The following is a 23,882-nucleotide window of genomic DNA, read 5'->3' on the forward strand; positions in this document are numbered from 1 at the left end:
TGTCTGTACTTGTGCCAAGTCTCCTTTCGCTGCCGACATGTCCCCCCCCCCCCCCCCTCATTTTACCCCCTACATCCCCATCTCAGGGTGTGTGCAACATCTTCCATAATAGGTTCTTTCTCTAAGGAGGCGCGAAAACTTTGCCACTTTTCCTTTCATGCTTCCTTTTAAAAACGCCATGCCGGCCTCGTTTTCTACGATGTCGATGTCCATCCGACTACCGAACACGCCAGGAATGAAGGAGCCACTGGCAACACTGAATAGCGGCGCACCGAGTAGCACTCGCACGATCTGGTTTATTGACCTCGGCGGGGTCACTGGCGAGGGATTCCCATGGCACCCGGCGCCTGACTGTTGCGAAGCGTCTGGCGGGCACTACATGCCAGGAGGAGGCGAAGAAGGCGATGTAAAACCCGGAGGAGGTGGACCAGGGGGCGCAGTAATTCCCGGAGGAGGTGGACCAGGAGGCCCAACAAGGCCTGGAGGAGGTGGACCAGGAGGCACAACAAGGCCTGGAGGAGGTGGACCGGCCGCAGTAGCCGTAGCGGCCGGAGGCCCTAGAAGGGCCGGAGGTGGCGGCGGTTCTGGTTGTCGGATGGTTTGTTTGCGAGCCGGGGAGGGCATCCGTAGCAAGGAAGAGGCAGCCATGGGAAACAGGTGAGAGAGAGAGAGAGAGAGGGAAAGATGCTTCCTCGTCTTGCGAATGAATGTTACGGCTAATGTGTTTTACTGTGTGTGCATGTGTATTTTTTGTATCATTTGTAGGTATATAGTAACCATTTGTATCATTTGTAGGTATAGGTATAGTAGGTATATTGTATATAGTAGGTATAGTATGTATATAGTAGGTGAGAACGCATTTTGATGAGACTGCTGCAAGAATACATGCACCTCATTTTTTTTTATAACGATAGCCTCATTCTCGCATTCCTTTTCCCCCCAAGCAACGCTACGTGCAAGATGAAATCAAATGCTGCATTGCTATATACCGTGCTTTCCACTACTCGTAACATCTTTAACTAGTCGGCATACCTATCGTTTTCGATAGATTTTATTTTTTAGAATATAAGTAGTAGAGTGAGGCTGTACACGAAGACGAACGGCTGTGCAGCTCTAGGAATTGAAGTCTCTACATCTAGCTTTCGCCAGTAAAGGAAGACGGTACTCTGAAAAAATGCGCTATGTGTGAGAGGTACTACGATAACATCGTTAATCACATTGGATGACCCATAAGAGCGTTACACAGTGCAAATATTTGTTACAACGCTGTACAACGATGTATATGGTTGTACCACTCCCACCTTGGCTACCAAATTGCGGCTGGCACCTCCCTTATTTTCCCTGTGCGGAGCAGCAGGCCAGGGTCACGTGACTGCCGACCAACGTCTCCACCTTTCCCATGCCCAGTCGAAAAACACGACAGAAATGTTTCTGTCGGCACAGCACATTTTCTGTAATGTTTTTGACAAAAAAACTTGCAGTAACAACAGGATTTTGTGTAGTTACTACAGAAAAGTACTACAGAAAAAAACTACAATACTACAGAAAAATACTACAAAACAAGAGAAATATATGTCATTACGACAAAACTACAGAACATTTTGTCGTATTTTTGAAATGCTTTGTCGTTTTTCTCGACTGGGTCATTAAACTGCTTTTGCCCTCTGCCCTGCAGTGGTACACTATATGCCCGAAAGGCGGATCGAGTGTTTCACTGGCGTACGGGCTGGGGCCGGAGCCGGGGCCGCGGGTGGCGCGATGGGTCCACCGGGCTGCACCGGGTACGCCATGGGCGGCAGCTTGGGGTTCAGGTACTGGTCGGGAGGCTGGGTCGGGATGGCCGGTACCAGGACGTCCTCGCGGCCCTCGTGGCGGCGTATGAAGAGACGGCCTAGCAGGCCGAACCTCATCGGGGATTCGGAGAACTGCGGCCCCAGACTGTTCGGGTTCAGGGTCGGCAGGAAGCGACGGACCTGGAAGGGACAGTCAGGGCGTAGAGCCGCGGTGCATTCCAGTGGACCTCCGCTGCACCTCTAGAGCACATCTACCGCCGCGCCAGTGCATATCAGTGTGGGGGAGGAGAGTGGACGATGTCTCAGGCATGGCGAAGTATGGTGCACAACTGCTCGCCGGCGGTGCCAGGATTCGAACCTAGCGCCTCCTATATAAACGATGCAGGTTAATGATCCGTCAGAGATTGGGTGTATAATCTTTTTCTCCGTCTCCGAGTCGGAGCTATTGCGTCGTTGGGTGGTCGGGCATCTCGTGAGTGGAGCCGCACCATTGGTCAACATCGACGCCCTCCCTGTCCTGGCCAGACAGGAGTCGAGCAATGATAAAATGAGGGTCAATGTCTCGCTGTCCCCAGTCCCATCCCATTACCCATAACCCTTCCCTCAGTCCCATTCCCACAACCTACGTCCCACCCCCTCCGCTACGTCCCAAGGGAGATCAGGGGAGTCTCCCCGGGCCCGCTCCTCCGGCTGTGGGTCGCTTTGTAGCATTACCCCCCCCCCCCCCCCTCATTTTTTTATTTTCCCGCCTACGGGTGGCAAAAGCACAACATTGCCTTTGGGCCTTTTCATTTATATTACGATTGGGTTAAGCCTGTTATACTCAGTGGCACAGGCAGGGGCCTATTGGTTTACATTCTTTTTCTGGTTGCCCCACCATACTTTTTTGTGTTTCGCCCCCTAGAAAGGCTGATAGACGCTCGCACTCAGCCCACCACGTGTAATACAGTGGAGTAAGGAAAGAGCTAGTGCTGCATGTTTTGTCGGCATCTCATTGTCTACACATGTGCCTCCTGCATCGCAATGCCAGAAAATAAAACATGCATCGCCATCTGGCGGGAACCATAACCTTTGCCCGGCTTCCTTTATTCTCTTTTGCTTAGTTCTGGCGCCAGCTGTGTACTTCTGGACGTGTAAAACCCAAGTAACATTTTAAACGTTACCCAGTGCTTTCTTTAGCCAAATGTTATTTCTTGTGTGTGTCTCGTTTCTTACCGTGAGCAACACGATGAATCTCCATTTCTGCTTCGTCCTGTGTGTCTCAAACTGTTACATCAAGAAAGTTAACTTTTAAGCCATTGCAACACGAACATGAAAAGACATGAATAAACGTGGGCAACGCAACATGCACAGCGAGCCTTGTGGCACTAGCAAATTCGGCCACTTGAAAAATATTCATTGGGTAGATTGCTGGAGGCTGCAGAGGATTGGGGATGGGGGATTAATAGTGACCGGCTACGGCCGCCTCTTACTCGACACGCCACAAACGCTCACAGTGTCTATCTATGCCGCCCGCACGGCTGAATACGTTCTTCACAGGTTAGTACTCAGCTAACCATGCAGCTAACCAACCTGTGGCGGGGCCGGCAATGGCAGCTGCGGAGAAATGAGCGAGGCACGTCTGGCTGCTTCCGGTCCATCGGCTGGGGCTCCTCCTCCGTCGCCCCGTGGCATCGGGACCGAGAGGCTGTTGAGGTCTAGTGCGGGCAGGTTGGGCGGCAGGGACCACGACCGCTCCACATGGCCCTGCCGCATCCAGCGTGCGAGAACTAGGCTATAGCGAACGTTATTCTTTAATACACCGAAGCTGGCTTCGCCGGCTTGTTTTACCGCGCATTAGACGGACACTATAGAGCCGCTTACCACAAGAAGCTTGCTGTTTATATCAGAAACCTTATGAAAGGAAACTGACAGACTTTCGAGAGCACATATTTAATTGCCCAAACAGCTTACAGTCTAAGGCACCCTCAATACCATGCATCAAAATCCCGTACAAACTATGGGTTCCAAAAACTAACTCACATAATTCCTCATACATTAAACACCTATCCATACTTAACAGAATTGTAAGTACAAAATATGTCCGAGGACAGATTTAGGAAATCTGTTCATGAATATTTTTGTTATAGCTAGTTGTGGTGTGTTTTTACCTAATCAGTTTTTGTCTTTGTTATGTTTTGCTCTTAGTTTTGTTGTGCTTAGCTCTATGCATGACTGATTTCTGTTTCGTTGTCAATATATCCGCTGCTTTTCTAGTTTCTGTTACTTATGGAAATTTTGTACCATTGCCAAGTGCCACTTTTTTTTTTTACATGGGGAGGGCAGGCCTCTGTCAGGCGCTACTAGGCGCCTTTAGCTTGCTCTCCCTTGTTTGCAATCTCTGTACTGGCCAAACAAAACTAATAAATGAAATAAATGAAATAAAAGTGAAGTTTGCAAGTTTCGATAGATTACCACGTTCTGATAACAAAAAAAGCTACTTTCAGTCACAAAATATCAAAAATTAAAACACAAGTGTCAGGTGCCATGAAAATCGGTCGACGCCATTGGTTAGACGGTCTCCTTTGAGGGGCAGCCGGTTAGTTGTTTCGTCCGACGTAAGAGTTCGTGTTCTGTGTCCAGGTAATGTAAGGACACACGGGAGGAAAGGCCGAAAAACCGACTACACGATAAGCAGAAAGGAGTAAAAATGGTGTAAGCTGTCCTCTAGCAGACACTCCTATAAAAGGTGCTAGAGGACAGCTCACTCCCTTTTTACTCTCTTATAGGCGTTTTCTTGTTTAGAGTGAACCAGAAGTGTGGCCGTTGCTCACACATCCTTCCGCCTTTTGTCCACCTCCTATGTTTTTACAGCAGCGGAACACAGCGCACGGCATCCTACGTCGAACAAAGCATAATGATAGTAAAGTGCGTTATACAACTCTTGCAGTATATAATGGCACGGCGTGCTATAACGCAGTGTACTTAGAGCATCTTCTAGGATGTTGCGTTTTAAAACGGTTAATAGCAGAGCTCAACGTTCTGAACAGACTCGGAATAAAGAGGGAGGCCGTAGTGGAGGTCTCCGGATTAATTTAGATCACCTGGGAGTCTTATCATGCGCGGACATCCCAAAGTATACGCGGGCTTTTTGTTGTCTAGCATGCTGTATACTGCAGTATGTTGCAGTGTAGCACAGTACAGTGTATGCGTCTGGCGGTGGCCCTCCACCGCCTGGCCGCCAGCTGACGGGCGACCACTGGGGAGGCTTTGCCGGCTCGGCGGCGAACACGACCGGCAGCACGGCGTCCGACGGCACCGTGCGGGGAATGATGAAGCGCACGGGAAAGCGCGAGCTCATGGGCACCAGGCCCCGGTTGCGCAAGCGAGCCTGGTAAGCGTTGAAGAGCGCAGGATCCTCGGGACCCCACTTGTACGAGGGCAGCAGGGCGTCGTCGCAGTTCTGCAGAGGCAGCAGCGTTGGCCCGATGATGATGATGATGATGATGATAGTGATGATTCTAGGCAAGCGATAGCCTGGCTCAAGACAGGGGCATCGCTCAGAATGGAAGCTGCCGACGAACACGAAGCGAAATCCTCTCGACTCACCAGATGCACTCTATAGACAGGAGTAAAAAGAAAGTAAGCTGTCTTCTAGCGCACTACCTTTTATAAAAGAGTGCGATTGAGGACGCCTACTCCTTTTTTTACTCTCAAATAGGAGTGTTTTTGTTTAGAGTGCAAGCACACGGGAAGTACAGTCGGGAACAAAAGTCTGGAGACCACATGTTCCTCAAACGAAACAACACTTGTGGAGGAGGATGGCAAATTTTTTTTCTTTCATCTCCACAAGTGCGGTCTCCAGCCGCTGACTAATAAAACTATCGGCTTCGTTTCAGGAACACGTGGTCTCCAGACTTTTGTCCCCGACTGTACATTCGGTGTTCACTAGGTCCATGAAGAATTAAGTACCGTTCTCACTCCAAACGGTACAAGCATGCCCACGGCCTCTCTCCCACAACTGTGGAGGCGTCTGTAAGTTGCTCAAATATTGCGGCATACCATGTAATATCCCGCTTTACTTAATTGGCACGCATGGATGACTGCACATACTTGCTTCTAACGTCCTGGCCTCTATCTTTGCATTAAGAGGTTGGAAGCACCCTTATCCCCCTTCTCTTTATTGGAGCCTCTCTGCAACAACCTCCTTAGCCGAAAAATTATGGAGGTGCCGCCGTGCAATTACAAAGAACCCCACGCGATCTTGCTGTTGACGTTTTAGCAGGTGCCGTCGTGCAACTACAAATAACACCACGCGATCTTGCTATGGACGTTTTAGCGGTGACAAAACAAGGCGCAGGGGAACGCACTGCGATGATTGTGGTCCCTTGATGCTAGAACATCTTTGCAGGCTATCTGGTGCATAATTCTGCCGGAGTGTCTGCATAATGACAGGGATCACAGTTCTAAACGAAGGGAGGGTGGTCAACTGAGGCGCTCACGTATCCCCTCTGCTTGAACCAGCTGAGCCCGTAGAGCGGAATCTGGCAGAAGATGAACAGCAGCAGCATGTAGCCGGCGATGTCCACGTACAAGGGGAACGTGTAGCCCCGGAGCACGGCGGGGGGCGAGCTTATCAGGCCGGACAGGTAGCTCAGCTGGGGAAGAAACGCGTACCCGTGACGTAAGAGGTAGTCGCGTTTAATGCCGCCTGCCTCCGATAGGTGGCACGTGTAGGTTAACGCAATGTTTCTTAACCACGCCGCATAATTCTGCCATTTGGGCAAAGAAGAAAAAAAAACAGATGACCCGATTAATAATTGGTAAAAATGCGGGCAATGCATAGTTCTACACATGATAGGAAAATCCCGCAAGGAGTTCTTGGATCCCTCCGAATAATCTCGAAACGGGTCTCACTCGGGATAACTGACAGTTTACTGTAAAATCTGCTACCTGTTAGCCCATACCCGATTAATAGAAGTGACAAGAATGTCCTTGGTAACCTATAATGGGTAAAAATGCGGGCAATGCATAGTTCTACACATGACAGGAAAATCCCGCAAGGAGTTCTTGGATCCCTCCGAATAATCTCGAAACAGGTCTCATTCAGGATGACTAACAGTTTACTGTGAAATCTGGTACCTGTTAGCCTATACTTGCTGCAGTTGTGGTTACTAACCCAGTAGTGTTTCCCTCTACTAGGCTTTACCGAGGCTCTAACCACCGGTAGTGAGAACACAAGGGGCATTATGTCCAGCTTTGATTAGTTTCTGTACGAGAAATGCCACAGGCTTTTTCTGCAAGCGCCGGACGAGTATCGACAGTTAAGCGCAGGCAGTGGGCGATAAATGTTTGGTAAAAATAGAAAAGCACTGAACGAAGGAAAATTGACAGGCACACAATTCAATTACATGTTGGAGATGAGATAGCATTAGAAGCTGTTGATTCCTTTACCGGGAGTGACGTCATTTGCCTCCAGCCAATGACACTTATGCGCTATGGTGACGTCACTGCCATCCAGCCAATGGGAGTTATCCGCTCTGGTGACGTCACTTCTCCCCAGTAAATGGGGATTACCCGCTCTGGCGACGTCACTTCCATTCAGTCAATGGGAATTATCCGCTATGGTGAAGTCATTTCCCTCCAGTCAATGGAAATTATCCGCTTTGCTGACGTCACTTTTATACAGCCAATGGGCGAATTTCATGACCGACGACACTTTTTCCGATGAGACTTTTAATGGCATCGCGTTAAAAACGAAATATGCTATCGGCAGGGAGAGAAAACAGACATCACGCAACTGCAGCTGTGCTATGCTCGCAAGGCTACTGATAACTTCAGCATGTCGGCTCTGCAATAGCTTTGGGAGCCGATCTTTTAATTCTTACCAGGAGCATAAGGGGAACCAAGAAGCTCCAGAGCACCTTGTAGACGATCGACGACGGCACCGTGTACATGAATTCGATGTCGAACAACAGTCGTCTCGCCGCTGCAGTGAGGCAGTACGTAGCGTTATAGTGGAAAAGCTCTTGATTGCTAAATTTTAAATTAGTAGACTACTATCTTTTGCACCACAAGACTAAACGCCTCCTGCGCTGTAGCGAAGGGCGTACAGTGGAGTTCTCCGGGGTTGTCGGATTTTTGTACACGGGTGTTTTTAGAGCGAGAGCTCTACCCCTTTGGAATACAACTTCGGATTTCGATGCGGATGAGACAATGACCTTCAATGTCTCACAAGGTCAGATCTAACTTAACTGCGTGCCCAAGCTATGGTGGTATGACCACGTGATCATATGGCTATGACCATTGGGTACCTGGCCTTGACCCTGACCTTGGAATTTGACTTGAGTGGCCACCACATCGACAATGACCTTGAGAGCCTCCCAAGGTCAAATCAAACTTAGCTGCATGGTGGTATGGCCCAAGCTATGGTAGTTGACCACGTGATCATATGACTGTGACCACTGGGTACCTGACGTCAACTTTGACCCTTGACCTTGGACGTAAAATTTTATTTGAGACAGTGGGCACCACATCGACAATGACCTTCAGTGCCTCACAAGGTCAAACCGAACTTAACTGCGTGGTGGTATGACCACGTGATCATATGGCTATGACCATTGGGTACCTTACCTTGACCGTTGACCTTGAAATTTTATTTGAGGCAGTGGGCCCCACATCGGCAATGACCTTCAATGCATCACAAGGTCAAACCGAACTTAACTGCGTGGTGGTGTGGCCCAAGCTATGGTGGTATGACCACGTGATCATATGACTATGACCATTGGATACCTGACCTTGACATTTGATTTGAGACAGTGGAGACCATGCTTAACAGAGCTTTCGCTCGTATACCTAGGTTCAAGCCACGTTGAACCCCAGCCATTTTTTTACATTTCCTCCGGCACTTACAGTAGCCCCACGAGTAGCAGATGACCTCGACGAACGCAACGACGACGAGGAACGATCCCCCCAGGTGAGTCTCCAGGATCTTCATGAAGAACGGCCCAGTCTGCGCACAGACTAGACTTCAGAGTGGGAACACGTGTCCATATACTATAGTGTAAATCCATGCTAACCGCGCACGAGTGGCTTCTTCGCTATATACACTCAGCCCTCAAAACACTATCTTGTAAGAAACAACAGAGTGGTAAACCCATACTGGGTTAACTCCTTCTTTTAACTTTCTATCTCCTGCATTCCCTTCCCCTTTCTCACCTTATGACTCGTGGCACACTTCTCGAATAAAAAAAACTCGCCCCCGGTTTCGCCCCACTCGCAAGCCATCCTGACGATCATTATCGTTATTCATTAGCTATTGATGATCAGATGTCAGCAGTGCTATGAGCTTGACGATCTAGGCTGAAACGGACCTTAGAATGAAAAGTGCTGATGAACGCATATTTTTCATATCGTTTAAGATTTCACTAAATCCGCAGGTTCGTATTAGAGTGATAGGAATTCCACTCACGGGGGTGCATAGCGGTAGTCCAGCCAGAAAGGCTCCGATGCAGAACAGAAGCGTCAGCTCCACCCTGAAGTCCTTCAGTCCGGGAAACTGCTCCATGATGGACATGAGCACCGTGTGGATGAGGCACACCTGCGGCGGGAAGCAGCGACACCTGTATGCCACCCTTCCAACCCGCGTGAGCTGAACAACCCAAATGATCAGCGCACAAATGAGAAGTATTATGGAGATGCCTTTGTCCAGCACATACGCTGTCAGAGAGATCCAAATATGAATACTAATAGCGGTGCTCATGGTGGTCTTAAGAAAGCCGGAGAATGGCTGCGAAATCCGTTGCGCGCTGCATCGGTCATCAACCTGGTCATTAACATTCTTTGCGAGCTTTTTCTCTGACATTCCCAATACACACGCTACAATTCAGATTAGTTCACCAGCGAAAAGTAATATGCCCATGTCTTATTGTTTTTTATGCCTTCGGGCTGTACGCTTGCTGTGACAGTGATTAAGATTCGATCATGATAATAGTGGGTACACTCCCCTCCTTTGGTACACTGTAAACACGAGTACACCCATAAGGGAAGAAAATGAAGTAATTTATCCTCTTGCGGTCTCCATTTCGTAAATGGAGTGCCCTAGAGACCATCTTACTCCCTTTTTACTCAATTATACTTAGACAGTGATGAAAGTTATGTAAAGATGCTAAAAGTTTTTGAATAAACCATGTTGCGCATAAAAAGACAACCACAGGAAAGGCCAAAGGAACAGAAAGAGCGCAAACTATCAACTGGGTTTATTTGTGCGAAAGTGCCTTATATATGCAAAATCACATCAAAAGAACAAGGAGGTTGAGAGAGGGGGTATATCCAAGCAACTCCTGATCAACAACAGGTGCGCAGAAAATACTTTTCCTTATTGTAAAGTTTGACGGAAGTGTCGCTAATACATTTATCACCTTTATCTTTTATGTGATAGGCCTCCAAAAGCTCACGCGCTGTTTTGTTATTACTTTTGCCTAGTATTTTAATCTGCTTAAGCAAAGGCTCGCATCCACTGCAATCAAAGCAATGAGCAGGCAAGTTAGCTCCTTCCTTATTCCGAATGGATCGGGCATGTTCCCCTGCGCGTTCATTCACGCAACGGCCTGTTTGGCCTACGTAGGCACTTCCACACTTGAGTGGGATTTCATACACCACACCAGTGGCACATTTAACGAACGTCTCAGCATGTTTGATGCCGCATCCACTGCCTCTAGTTCCTTGGGTGCCGGTTCTCGGGCACAAGGCTGCGAGTTTCCGTGGGGCAGAAAAAACGACCGAGACGCCATGCCTCTTGGCCACTTTTTTTACATTGTGCGCCACTTTGTGTATGTATGGCATCACCACGATCTTCTTTTTTGCGGCGGCTCATCCACACTACCTCGATTTCTTCTTTTTATCTTCCTAAGAAGATTCTCGGCCACGGCTGATATGACATCGCAGGGGAAGCCGGCTGAAAGCAACCTTTCAATTTGATTATTGAAACTAATATGCATTGCATGCGGGCATGACTTGGTGATGGCAGATTCCAGGCACGAGCTTGCAATTGCTCTTTTGACTACCTTAGAATGCGCAGAATCAAACGGCAGTAGCTCTTTCTTTGCTCGTGGGGCATAGTGCCAGCAGGCGTGTTGTGAGCCGAAGTTCAGGTTGATATCTAAAAACTGCAACGACCCACTAGAAGGAAGTTCATGCGTGAAGGTCAGACCTCGCCCATACTGTCTAAAGACAGTTAAAATTCTACTCACTGAATCAGTGTGGGTCAAGGTTATTTGTTTGGATAAAACAATCAAAAAATCGTCCACGTATCTAAAACACTTAAATACCCCCAGATTAGTAAGCTCGTCCATTAGGGAGCGGTCAATGGCGGCTAACAATATGTTACAAAGAACAGGGGCGACGCAAGAACCGATACAAATTCCTTGTTTTTGAAGTGATGTAAAAGTGATGTAAAGGTAGTGCTGGTGAAGGCGTTTTTTTTTATGGCGCAAGGGCATCTGTGGCCAACGATGGCGCAAGGTTTTTCCTTCTACTCAAGGTGGGGTCAAAGACTCATTTCTCAAGCATTTCACTCTAAAGAAGCCGAGCACCAGAGCAGGGCAAAGCTTGTACCCATTGTATCACCGGTGGGTACCCGGTTGCACCGGGGATCGAACCGCGCACCTCCCACATGTGAGGCGGATGCTCAAACTACTAGGCCACCGCTGCTGCACATGTAACGGTGGTGCAAGTGGTGTAAAGTACCTGGTGGGAATTGCTGCAGAGTGCTGTAAAGTGTCTGGTGGGAAGTTAAGATGTCGACCGTAGCTAGGGAGGCTCCAAAAAGAAGCTCCAAAAGCCAAGAAGAAGCGTTGCAGCTCACCGAAGAGTTGAGCCCCAGAAGAAACATACAGAGCAGGAACAGGAGGCTCCACATTTGCGGGAACGCCAAAGTGCTCAGCGCTTCGATGTACGACACGAAGGCCAGGCTTTGCACTGCGAAGGAGAGGCAGACAGAGGAAAGGGCTCACACAAAACAAAACTGGACGGGCACTTAAGCTACGCCTAAAATTTGAGTTTGGGCTAGTTGCCGTTCTTTTGCGCTGCTCTCTACTATATTAAGCTACGCCTTAAGAGTATGACGAGGTAGCGTTATTGGGTTAATGCCCTTGCATGCGGAATTGGCCATTCTCTACTTAGCATTCATGGGTTCGTGGGAGTCCTCGTATAACTCCCGGCTCAGTGGTGCAGCGGTTGAGGGACGCTGTGGCGAAACAAATTTTGGCTACATTGCGCCAAAATATACAGGCGCTTTCGAGAAGCTTACCGGAGAAGCGACCTGCCCAGTGCACGTAACCGGTCGAAACAGCCGAAAATTGTTGAGCCACAGCGCCGAGGGTAACCGCAATTTCGAAATTATAAAAGCTGATATAGATATTAATTACGGTGGGCTACACGCCTCTCAAAAATCAAGGAGCCTAAGAGCAATAGTTAAAAAGTTAACTATTAATTATTAGTTAACGAGCCTGCTTCTTACTACGTCTTATCTTGTTTATGATGCCCTACACCACTTGCAATGTTATGCCGAAAAACGCGTTCTAACTCAAAAAGCATATTTTTAAATAGTGCAGGTCTTAGGTGGAAACACCCTATAGTCAAGGTTTATGGGGTTTAACGTCCCAAAGCGACTCAGGCTATGAGGGACGCCGTAGTCGAGGGCTCCGGAAATTTCGACCACCTGGAATTCTTTAACGTCCACTGACATCGCACAGTACACGGGCCTCTAGCATTAGCCTCCATCGAAATTCAACCGCCACGGCCGGGATCAACCCGCGTCTTTCCGGTCAGTAGCCGAGCGCCATAACCACTGAGCCACCGCGGCGGTGCACCCTATAGTAACAATCAAAACCAAACGCACATCAGCAATTTTCTTTGTAGGAGGATATCACGCAGCATGCAGGTTGACTAACGGTGGTCACCGGTGCCCCCCCCCCCCCCCAATCTTGCGCGGTGGCTTCGGTCAAACGTCACGCACAGCACACCACACGCCATACGCCCTACAGCTGTCCCTTACCTTCATCGAGCACCAGTTCGGGCAGGGTGATGTTCAGCGAGGTGGACAGGCTGCCCATGGTGGAGAAGAAGGCCGTGCTTGACAGCATGCCCCACACGCAGTTGAGAATGGCAAAGAACCACGTGTCCCTACGGGGTGAAAAAGAGAAGCATGTTTTTTTGCGACAACATCCCAAGCAGGAGAGTTAATCGGCCCAATATTGGCAATATATTTGCAAAGGCTGGTCTACTATCCACTTCCAATATTGGGCCGATTTCTAGTGCTCCTTTGGCAAGGACCTCATGCCCCCACACCCACTGCCGGGATAACATACTTTGCCGCCTGTGGCCCCCATGCTGGTGACAGGAGGCTAAGTTGATACACGGAAGATCCAGCTGTGACCTGCCACCTGCAGGTTTTTATTCTAGCGCATTGTCACAGGTAATGGTAATTAGGTGTCCTCCGTGTTCTTGTCCACCCAAAGCATAAGAAAACAGGTGAAAGACCTAAACCTACAGTCTTGACGATATACCCTTAGCAGAACAAAGCAAGGGCTCCAGACTGCTTACTGGAAGATGTCATTGTAGAAGTCGTTGTAACTGGACAGCACCGTCAGGCATCCAGTGGCGACGCAGAGAGACGTCAGGGCTTGCTCGATCGCGTTGCGCCAGCACTGTTGCGGAGGAGATATGACGAAAGGAGGTGGGACGTAGTCAATGCGAGTGATCTGCTTGTCTGGTTAATTGGGAACGAATCAGAGACGTAATAGGACGAACACGAACTTAACGCCGGCTCGCTTGGTCGCCAGGCAAAAATCGGATGAGTCCACTGCCATGTGGGCGAACAAGAGTACCTGAATTCTAAATGGAGTGAGCGTTCCTTGCCTGAGCGTATGGCCAAAAAAACATTGCCAAGACGGGGAGTGGCGAAATGGGTGCCCGATCCTACACTCGGCCGCGCTCTGGCACCCTCCAGAATTCTTGCTTCTCCTAGCGGTGTAAGCAACCACCTCTCATTCGGGAGGTGCTGGGTTTGAACCCCAGTGCCGTCGGTTACCTACCGGTTTTCCAGTGGCTACAAACGTTCGCCCAGCCTTGTGTTCGGCTTTTTTTGGATTGAAATGCTTGAGAAAAGGGTGTTGGCCCAACAATGACGTCGTCTACAGCGCGAGAACTGCTGTGCAATTACGGCTTGATCGATGTAGTTCTTTATCGTTTCTAGAAGAGTTAGCAGCCACCGGTTATGGCTTATTCTTTCTTCTTTGACGGTGAATATAAGCTTTAAAAGTGGATAAGCAGCCCGTGGTTGACAGTTGCGTTGTCATGCGCTTTTAGCATGTGTCGCCTAGCTCATATCGCCATTGAGTCATTCCATACAAGCGACGGGCCGGTTGATACTGGAGACCTAGTTTATTAGAACGCTCAAGGAATCAGTGTTTTTAACGCTTCGTTTCGTTGTTTTCCCATGGTCCTCTGCAATTGGTCGCGGCTTCTCGGTGACGTAGGCTTTGGCTGACTACGCCCATGACAACAGGAACAAAAGGAAAAGCAAACATCCTTCTTACAATACCCCTTACATTTAGGTTAGCCCTACCCAAAAGCTTGCCAAGCATGAATAACCTCCTAACTGTTGGGATTATGCATGCGTTTATATTTTTTATCTCAGTATACTGCACATACTGAGATAAAAAATATAAATGCCTAGCCATATATGAGGTGAATGAGAAATCAAGCGCGTTAACTGACAAAATTAAATCTATAATAGTTAATGAAACAAAGCATTAAATAAAGAAGAACTACAGTGACGCATTTAAAGACGACAGGAAAAGGAGAAACCGTACAAACACCAGAAAATCACCACTGGGGTGGGGGGGGGGGGTGAATTCATACCGTCAGAATATACGTGCAGTACTAATGACCCGTGATCCGCGATTGCAGAACGCGGTCACGGGCAGGCCAGGAGCAGCGCTTGCCTTGAAGGTGAAGATGTGCTGCCAGGTGGGGAGGAAGACGACAGCGACGCCAGAGTTGGCGCCGTCCAGGGACACCCCTTTCATGAGCAGCGCGAACAGCATCAGATACGGACAGGTCGCGGTGACCAGCACGATCTGCAACACAATACGTAGGGCCACACGACCAGCGAATTATCAGTGGGCCGCTCTCGATCGACGGTTTGGTCAACAAAAAAGGGTTCAGTAAGAACCTCACCTATTTTAAACTGCGCCTTATTTGAACAAACATTCTGTTCCCTTTGAGTTAGCATTATCTAATGTCGGGTTGGGTTTCTTCGTCCAAGTTTTCTCTATCCCGGTAACTTTCATATCTGTGCCGTTGTTGGTCATGACTGCCCTCACACAGGGGCCGCACATCGCCTACGTTATTTACTGCGAGAAAGGATGGGTTTTGGCTATGGCTCCGCAATTTGGGATTTTAACACGAAGGTGGAATGTGCAGTGGCATACGCGGCACATTTTTCAATGCGTTGTCCCAAAGTGATTTGCTTTGAGTTTCGATTTCCATTTTAATGCAATAGCTCTTAACACCGAATCCAATAAAAAGCTTGACACATTCATAGCTTTTGTGCCAAGAAGATCGGGTTATGGTTTATGGGGTTTTACGTCCCAAAGCGACTCAGGCTATGAGAGACGCCGTAGTGAAGGGCTCCGGAAATTTCGACCACCTGGAGTTCTTTAACGGGCACACGCACCGCACAGTACAAGGGCGTCTAGAATTTCGCCTCCATCGAAATTCGACAGCCGCGGCCGGGATCGGACCTACATCTTTTGTGTCAGCAGCCGAGTGCCGTAATCACTGAGTCACCGCGACGGCGGCACCAAGACGAGTCTGCGGATACAATGAAGAACTTGCGCTGAAGTTTGCGGTGTCGACTGCAGCGCCATAACACACTGCCTAGCGAGAAGAGAAAGCAGTTTTGGGTAGTACTATTAATACTTTTCCGCGCCACTTTCAGGCGCTTATTGGCGTCAGCCTCCGCGCTCTGTCGAAGGCGCACGTGCCGTGCGTCAGCTATCTGGGCTACGCCGAGAGAAGCTAGGCAATGAATGCTGTCAGCCAAACACGGGTATCTAATCGCGCAGAATGTGTTCTCGCGTCTGCAGCGGCCCAAGCGGCTGAAAAAAGCAGTTTTTAGTCACCGAATGGAACAATTTCAGTGCCACCTTGGCAGCGCAGGTTCCCCATAGGGGGTGTCTCTGCACCTAAATTTCACTACACCAACTACTACAACAAGAAGTTTCAGTTGAGTGCTTGGGACGTAACCGCATACCCGCAAGCGCAAAACTTGTGTGTCGTCTTTCTATGTACATGACCAAAAAGCCGCCTTTCAAGCGAATCCACTTCTTCGTTGCTCCGTGAAACCTTGTTTTATCTCTGCGATCATCATGCGGTGCAAACCAAGCTTCTGCTAGAGCTACAAGCAGTGAGAAGACGTTCTCGTCTTTCGGCAGTTGTAGCATGCTCCGTACGATGGCGCCACCTCACCTTCCCGAACCACTTGATGCCCTTGCTGATGATGACGAAGATGTGCAGCCACACGATGAAGTAGCAGAGCGTCAGGTCGATGTTCATCGGCCGGACGTCGTGCAGGCCGCGACTCACTTTGAGCACCTTGTCCCTGCGAGGGAGAGGGCCTTTTGAATTGCCTTAAAACACTAAAAGCACTCGGCCAATCGCATCGTTCCTTCCTATCGTTTCATCATTCACAGCGTCGCCGGTAAAGGTCCGGGGGGGGGGGGGGGGAACAAAAAATAAAATTTAAATAAGAATTCACTGATGATCAGTGCGATTCATGAGGCAGAATATGTGGCACTTCGTGTAAACGTGTTCTCCACGCACCGTGCGTTCTTCGCGGAACGCCCACGCACCTGGCGGCGCGGGTCATTGTCCTCACCTATCGAAAAAGAAAACAGGAATTTTTCTGTGCTCACAATAGATTGTCCTGTGGTATTTTGGGACCTGACGACAGAAATTCTCGCAGTAACAAGATGATTTTTTGTAGTATGGGGAACTTGCGCTGAAGTTTGCGGTGCCGATTGCAGCGCCATTAAGACACTGCCTAACTAGAAGAGCAAGCAGTTTTGGGTAGTACTTAGAACTTTTCCGCGCCACCTTCAGGCGCTCATTGGCGCAAGCCTCCACGCTCTGTCGAAGGCGCACGTGCCGTGCGTCAGCTATCTGGGCTACGCCGAGAGAAGCTAGGCAATGAATGCTGTCCGCCAAACGCGTGTATCTAATCGCGCAGAATGTGTTCTCGCGTTTGCAGCGGCCCAAGCGGCTGACGAAAGCAGTTTTGAGTCACCGAATGGAACAATTGTAGTGCCACCTTGGCAGTGCAGGTTCACCATTGAGCATTCTCCTGTCGTAAAGACAAAGGCAGTTCTGTCGCAACAGAAAACTTCGCAATACTACAGAAAATCCTGCCGTAACGACAAGACGACAGAAATTTCTGTTGTATATCGGGACCGGCTTTGCTGTGTTTTTCGACAAGTGAAGAAAATTCCTCACTCGTCTACCCTCTCCTCTCTATAAATAATCGAGTGACCACTGGGGGATACTGCTCCTGGGGGATTTAGGAGGGAAATAGCACGAGGTAAGAAGGTAAAAATCGATGTTGATTTGTTTTCGAGAACGGGAAGATTATCCTACTCTTCAACACCATTGGGAAGGAAATAAACATCTGTTGGAAGGTTCATCCATTCTTTATAGCTTCTTCCTTCTTTTTGGCTCAGGGTTGCTAATTTGTCCAGCTGTTGATACACGTAAGAACAGAAGAGCAAATCCATGAGCTTATCTTGAACAGCTACCACAATTCTCGTCTTGCTCCGATGTGACGATAGGGCGCCTATAGTGGTATTAACCACACCTGCAAGAAATCATCCATTATCGACCCCAAATGGGCCAAATGACCACAGTCTCAAAAGCGTCGGCACTTTTCCAGGCATAATCTTAGTTCACCACGGCCACATAAGGTACGCGTGACCGTAGATTGCACGTGCTTAGTAGGACCCAATGCTTGCTAAGGCGGAACTTTGGTATACTTGGTGTGACAAACCGACGATGCAAAGCGCGGTTTACACTTTCAATATGACCCAAGTGCTCGGCCGATTGTCAGTCCATAAGGTCAAGGTCCACGCCTGGATAGCATCCCACATAAATATTATAATTGGTTTTTGGGGGAAGGAAATAGCGCAGTATCTGACTCATATATCGTTGGACACCTGAACCGCGCCGTAAGGGAAGGGATAAAGGAGGGAGTGAAAGAATAAAGGAAAAAAGAGGTGCCGTAGTGGAGGGCTCCGGAATAAATTCGACCACCTGGGGATCATTTAACGTGCAATGACATCGCACAGCACACGGCCGCCTTAGCTTTCTGCCTCCATAAAAACGCAGTCGCCGCGGTTGGGTTCGAACCCGGGAACTTCGGATCAGTAGCCGAGCGCCCTAACCACTGAGCCACCGCGTCGGGTGCATCCCACAGGTAAACGCGCCTCCTGAGGCTTCTGATAGTATAGTATTAAACAACGCATCCCACAGGTAAACGCGGTGTGTAATACTGTACTATCAGAAGCCTCAGGAGGCCAAAATGCGTCGTCGGTCATAAAATTGGCCCATTTGGCTGAAGAGAAATGATGTCAGCAGACCGGATAACACCCTTTGGCAGGAGACGAGCGACGTCAACACATCGGAAGTGACGTCATTTCCAGCAAATGCTATCGCAATGCACCTAATGTAATTAGGTGTGCCTGTGAATATTTTTGTTTGTAACGTACGACCATTACGACGACGTCATCTGCCTCAAAAAAAGTCCGCTGTGCACCCTCCCTTCTCGTGAAAGTAGCCGCACAAGCGGAACTACTCACCAGTAGAAGTGCTCCGCGGCGGACATGGTGGCGTTCACGCAGCCCGTCATCTCGACGGTGTACGCCCTGTGTGGCACGTACAGGACCCTGTCCGTGGCGTTGACAGCCACGCCGAAGGTCATGTTCTGGGTCCGGTAGCGCTGCTGGAGCCGTTTCTCAGCAGCCTTGCACGTCCTCTGCGGTGAAGCATGGTTCGCAGGGCGCCTATGCCATATTCAAGCGGGCGAAAACTGGCCAAGGGCGAATTTCGTTGAAGAGATGCCAACGAAGGTTTAAGCATATACGTCTAAGCCGCCTGCACTCCCTTTTTATGCGAAGCATACAAGCCGCACAACCGAGCTCTTCCTTCCTGCGCCGCGCGCGGCCGCGTAGCTACCACTTGACCTACATCGGCGCACCACGTGATATGACGTCACAACAGCTGTGAAAGCTGGGGCTCAACTCGTGCGCTCGCTTGTGGACGCGCAGCCTCCGCCGGCGGCCTAACTCCCGCTCCTACCGCTAGGAGATACTGACGTCACGCAATTGTATAAAAGGCGACGCACTCGTTGAGTCAGTTGAGCAGCGAGATGTCGGCCTGGGAGAGGGCGCCTCGCCAGACCGCAAAGCGCAAGTTACAAAGAGCCACGGAAACGGGAGAAGAACGAGAAGTACGGCTTGCCAAGCGACGTATGCTTCGCATCCTAGGCTTAACCATAAGCTAAGCCAGGCCATTTTTCTTCATGGATGATCGAATATTTTTTTTTGTACGATAAAATCTATTTCATGAGGACGCAGGAAGATCAGCTGCGGCTAGCACAGGCTTATAATTAATAACAATAATATTAATAATAATTGGTTTTGGGGGAAAGGAAATGACGCAGTATGTCTCTTATATTGTTGGACACCTGAACCGCGCCGTAAGAGAAGGGATAAAGGAGGGAGTGAAGGAAGAAAGACGTGCCGTAGTGGAGGGCTCCGGAATAATTTCGACCACCTGGGGATCTTTAACGTGCTTTGTCCTGCAGTGAAACTATGAAATGATGAAGATGACAGGACCGATGACAACTCTAAAGTATGACCTGGAAGCCTAACGGTGTCTGAGAGCAGCGAGATGCAGACGCATGTTGCAATCTTCATTTAAAAATATCGACTTTACTCAGTCTGCACGTCATCGCGACCACGTGATAGACCAACACACAAATTAGTTTTTGTCAGTACGAAGAGGGAATGTGCCTCCTGAGGCAGTTTAATTAATAGGTCCGCTAAGGGATGTTCATTACATCCTGGCGAAAAACACAACACAAATGCTTCAGCAGCAAAATGTTTTGTGGTAATTAAGAAACAGAATTTTCTGTCATACTGCACTCTCAGTTGTAATGCCAGAACTACAGAAAAACAGCACAGTACTGCAGGAAGGTACTCAATACTATTGAAAAATCAGCCGTTACGAAACGACAACGAAACATTCCTAGTCGAAAAACACAATAGAAAAGTGTCTGTAGTCACAACAGAATTTCTGTAGTGACAACAGAGTTTTGTGCAGTTGCTATAGAAAAGTACTACAAAACAGTAGGAGAATCTGTCGGCCCGACAGAACTACAAAACATTCTGCCATATTTTTGTCGTACGACAGAACCATGCCAGAAATACGACAACTGGGTTTTGCTGTATTTTGGGCCCGATTCTGTCGTACCCTGACGGGGCAGTGATAGCTAGCCTGCAAAATACCCGGCTAGCTTTTCATTTGGGAGTGGGACAAAGAATACACTCACGATGTTGGGCTTCCGGATGTAGCAGACGTGCGTGTTGGCGCCCCAGGAGCTGTAGCAGCCGCTCCAGGGCAGGGTAGAGCCGAACGAATGGTACATGTACATCAGTGCGTACGAGAGGTACATGTTGTAGTAGAGCGCCAGGCAGAGGCTGCCCACGGTCATCGTGGCCCCCACGCCTGCGGTTACCAAAAAATAATTGGAAGCCCTTGCGTCGGCGAGGAGGTTAGACTACAGTCTAGGAGGTAGGACTTACTGCACCCCATATACCCTACTTCTCTTGAGGGATACTCCCAGTATCCCTCAGGAAAAAAAGTATATAACGGCTGTATCGCACCGCTACTCATCTATGGTGCAGAAACGTCGAGGCTTAACGAAAAGGGTTCAACTTAAGTTAATGACAACGCAGCGAGATATGGAAAGGAAAATGATAGGTGTAAGTTTAAGAGACCGGAAGAAGGCAGAGGGGGTCAGGGAACAAAAGCAGATTAATGACCTAGTCAAAATCAAGAGGAAGCAATGGGTTGGGGCAGGGCATGTAATGAGAAGAAAAGACAACCGCTGGTCCTTAAGGGTAACGAAGTGGATTCCAACAGGGGGCGGCAAGAAGTTAGGTAGGTGAATGAGATTAGGAAGTTTGCGGGGATAGGGTGGCCGCAGCTGGCACAGGACCGGGTTAAATGGAGAGATATGGAAGGGCATAGCCAGGCTGGTGGTGATGTATCACGTTGTGAATCGCAAAGCATGGGTATGAGTCGAGCAGAGACTTGCCTCGAGCCAGCGGGAAGGCGGCCCAGACGGACATGGAGCCCGAGCTGCTGAACTGGCCCACGAACATCTCGAGGTAGTACAGCGGCTTGGCCACCAGCGCAATTACTATCAGGTACACAAACAGGAACGCGCCTGCACCAGGGGTGATGTGATTGAGGTATATTGCACTCGCCTGTGTGGCCTGCGCCACGGCCGGACTATAGCCGACAGTGTCTGTGCTAGGCCGGCATGCGTCACCGCTCCACCTCGCTCTATTAGCAAGGAGATATTTCGACGGTCATCAAGTTGCTAACTCTTCCTAGTATCATCCCTGGCTTTTTAAAGGCGGTTCCAAAAATTCTACATAGGGATCTATCGTTGCTGACTGCTGTTGGGATGAGCCGACTGCTAGGCCTTTGTGGTCATGCTAACTGCTAGAACAGCTCAATCATGTAAAATTGGCAGTAGCGTTAAAATCACCGCCATTTACTGCAACCACCGAGATGCCTTTGCGTCCATCAGGCTAAATGACGTCGCTTTCTTTAGGTGAAGTGCCTGAAATTAGGTTGTAACTGCACAAAAAGGTAGAGACGCAAGACCGCCAAAGAACGTAGCCTAAAGCGACATATCGGTTGCCGTTTTGAGCGGTAGTTCCCTCAAGAAAATCACTTCACTTGCTCATGGAAGCGACCTCATGAATTCATCCGATATTCTCGCGGTCATCACAAAATTTGGGCTCGGCAGTGACCAGAAGGTGTCAATTTCGATAGCACCGCACGTAGTGAGAAATCTTAAGTCACAGTTTCAAAAGTATGACGAGCATGCTTTGCACGTCCGCGGATCGACATCGATACGAATGGTATCCGCTCTGACAGTATACGTCAATTTAGTCTAACAGTGCATAAGCGCATGCGTGGACCAGCAGCGTCGCTATAACAGGCTCATGTACCGCAAATGAACCGCCAAATGCGTCGCCTTACCTCCGCCGTTATCAAATACCAGGAACGGAAACCGCCACAAGTTTCCGACGCCGACGGAGAGCCCGATGCTCGAAAGAAAAAAATCCGCCTTGTGGTCCCACTTGATGCGGCGCTCCATCTGGAAACGAGGACGAAGACATCGAGCGCGCAGGGGTGTCACTTGCGTTCCGTCACTTAGTGGCGACGGAAGACAGTGAAAACGGCTTCTAAAAGAAACCGTTTACGGGGCAGACCTGCGCCCACAAAGAACTGAATGACTCGGCGAAGGCGCAGCAACAAGCGAGATCGGCGGTCGTCGAACAGAATGCCCGCAGTTCTTAGCCGCGCTCAGTTTAAAGATGGCAAGGAACCTCCGAGATAAGGAACCAAAAGGAACTACGACAATCTGGAAAAGTGTGGAAGCAGTTGCTCGTGGCCACGATCAATCGAGATTAGTTTGGCCGCATCTCGAGTCGCAAACAAAATGATAAAGCCCCCTGCCGGTGACTTTGAGCGTGAGCGGACAAACAATCCGAAGATCCGCGGCTGTTCAACGTCATTCCACGCAGCTTATTCCAAACACGTTCGTACGACGCATCAACAAACGGCTGCATTATCAGCGTTATAGAGACTCATTGCAACAGCCAGCTAATGAGCTGCTCAGGGAAGTCCCCGACGCATTCAATGGCTTCCTTTGCAGATTTCCTCCTAGTTCATGAATCCAGTCTAAAGGTGCCGCCCGTCCTCAGGTAAATGCGTTCAGGTATGAATTGAGCAGGAATTGCTTTGGTGCGAACTGTAGACGTATTGAAGATATACAGTGTATGCTATTCGGTTACAAAAAACTCAATCTACAGCTCAAGGACGAGCTACAGGACGAGTCACGCCCAGGCTACAGACTACGGAACGGCATACCGTGAAATGAAGAAGAGTCAGTCATAGAGAAAGGTTAAGGTTTGAGTAGGTATCCTCTCAAAAAGCGCTGAACTACGAGCCTCCTAGATTCCGCGACATGTAGAGGTCGCCATTAAGAAGTCCGAGACCATTGATAATTGAGCGCTTAAAGCAAGTGGCACGCGAAACCGAATTCGTCAATAAATGCATAATACGGGATGAGAGGGAGGCGTCCAGTAGCCTGGCTTACTAGTACGCTAATTCGAACAACGGCGCTCTAAGCAACAGCGTTGGGGGCCGAGTTAGGCTAAAGAGAGCCGAGGCCTTGAGTGGAAGGCTGCGGGGGACTAGCTGGTGAAGCACGCGGCGAAGGCTACTTCGTCGATCGCTCAATGTGCCACGGAGCACATCCACAGGCTTACCTGGAATCGCAGGGCAGACGGTGGCTTCGGAGCTAAAAAAAAAGGCGCTATGGAAGGAGGTGCGTCCTATTCTGTCCGGCGCTGCTTCTTGAAAGGCTCTCGTGCCACGGTTCGCGAGGCACGCGTTTCACGCACGAGATCTCTTCTTCTTCTACGTCATCTTTTGTTTCATCTGCTTCCTTTCTTGAAGTGGTAGTTTTATGTCGAGGAGTTGCAGTGCGCCATAAGGTGGGTATGTCAGTACACTGCTGAAGTTCGTGGAGCTCGCTATTTGGTACATCTTCACTCAGTATGTGGGGAAGCTACCGGCAGAGGCGCGGCGAAGGAAGGATAACTCTTCAATTAATCAAACCAACGTGAATTATCATAAGCGTTATAATGCGGCTGTGTGTTGATGATGAGCGTTCAGAAGGAGCGAGTT

The 23,882-nt window shown here is 49.2% G+C and overlaps 1 protein-coding gene across 2 annotated transcripts; it reads right to left on the reverse strand.

Moving 5' to 3' along the window:
* Nucleotides 1-257: 257 nt before the first annotated feature.
* LOC144111066 (sodium-dependent nutrient amino acid transporter 1-like) lies at nt 258-23,549 on the reverse strand. Of its 2 annotated transcripts, XM_077644192.1 has the most exons (18): nt 23,462-23,549; nt 22,167-22,284; nt 21,208-21,339; nt 20,440-20,615; nt 18,686-18,861; nt 16,308-16,440; nt 14,780-14,914; nt 13,377-13,480; nt 12,829-12,956; nt 11,638-11,750; nt 9,244-9,372; nt 8,685-8,784; nt 7,661-7,761; nt 6,275-6,430; nt 4,975-5,235; nt 3,366-3,539; nt 1,724-1,973; nt 258-584 (listed from the first exon to the last, which is right to left on the reverse strand). In XM_077644192.1, the coding sequence occupies exons 2-18, from the start codon at nt 22,282-22,284 to the stop codon at nt 376-378; spliced, it is 2,595 nt and encodes an 864-aa protein (XP_077500318.1). In that variant the 5' UTR covers nt 23,462-23,549; the 3' UTR covers nt 258-375. The 2 variants fall into 2 exon arrangements, with proteins under 2 accessions (XP_077500318.1, XP_077500319.1); XM_077644193.1 differs by lacking the exons at nt 4,975-5,235; nt 21,208-21,339; nt 22,167-22,284; nt 23,462-23,549 and having other exon boundaries at nt 20,440-20,611.
* Between the last annotated feature and the right edge of the window lie 333 nt (nt 23,550-23,882).

Source organism: Amblyomma americanum, chromosome 11, assembly GCF_052857255.1.
Source record: "Amblyomma americanum isolate KBUSLIRL-KWMA chromosome 11, ASM5285725v1, whole genome shotgun sequence".
Taxonomy (NCBI): Eukaryota; Metazoa; Arthropoda; class Arachnida; order Ixodida; family Ixodidae; genus Amblyomma; species Amblyomma americanum.

What these genes read in the sequence shown, in the direction of transcription:
- LOC144111066 (XM_077644192.1), bottom strand. Translation starts at nt 22,284, where the DNA reads ATGGAGCGCCGCATCAAGTGGGACCACAAGGCGGATTTTTTTCTTTCG. An exon ending in CGCCTTCCCGCTGGCTCGAG is followed by an intron (nt 20,616 to 21,207) that starts GCAAGTCTCTGC and finishes TGGTAACCGCAG; the next exon opens with GCGTGGGGGCCACGATGACC. An exon ending in TTCTACAATGACATCTTCCA is followed by an intron (nt 12,957 to 13,376) that starts GTAAGCAGTCTG and finishes TTCACCCCGTAG; the next exon opens with GGACACGTGGTTCTTTGCCA.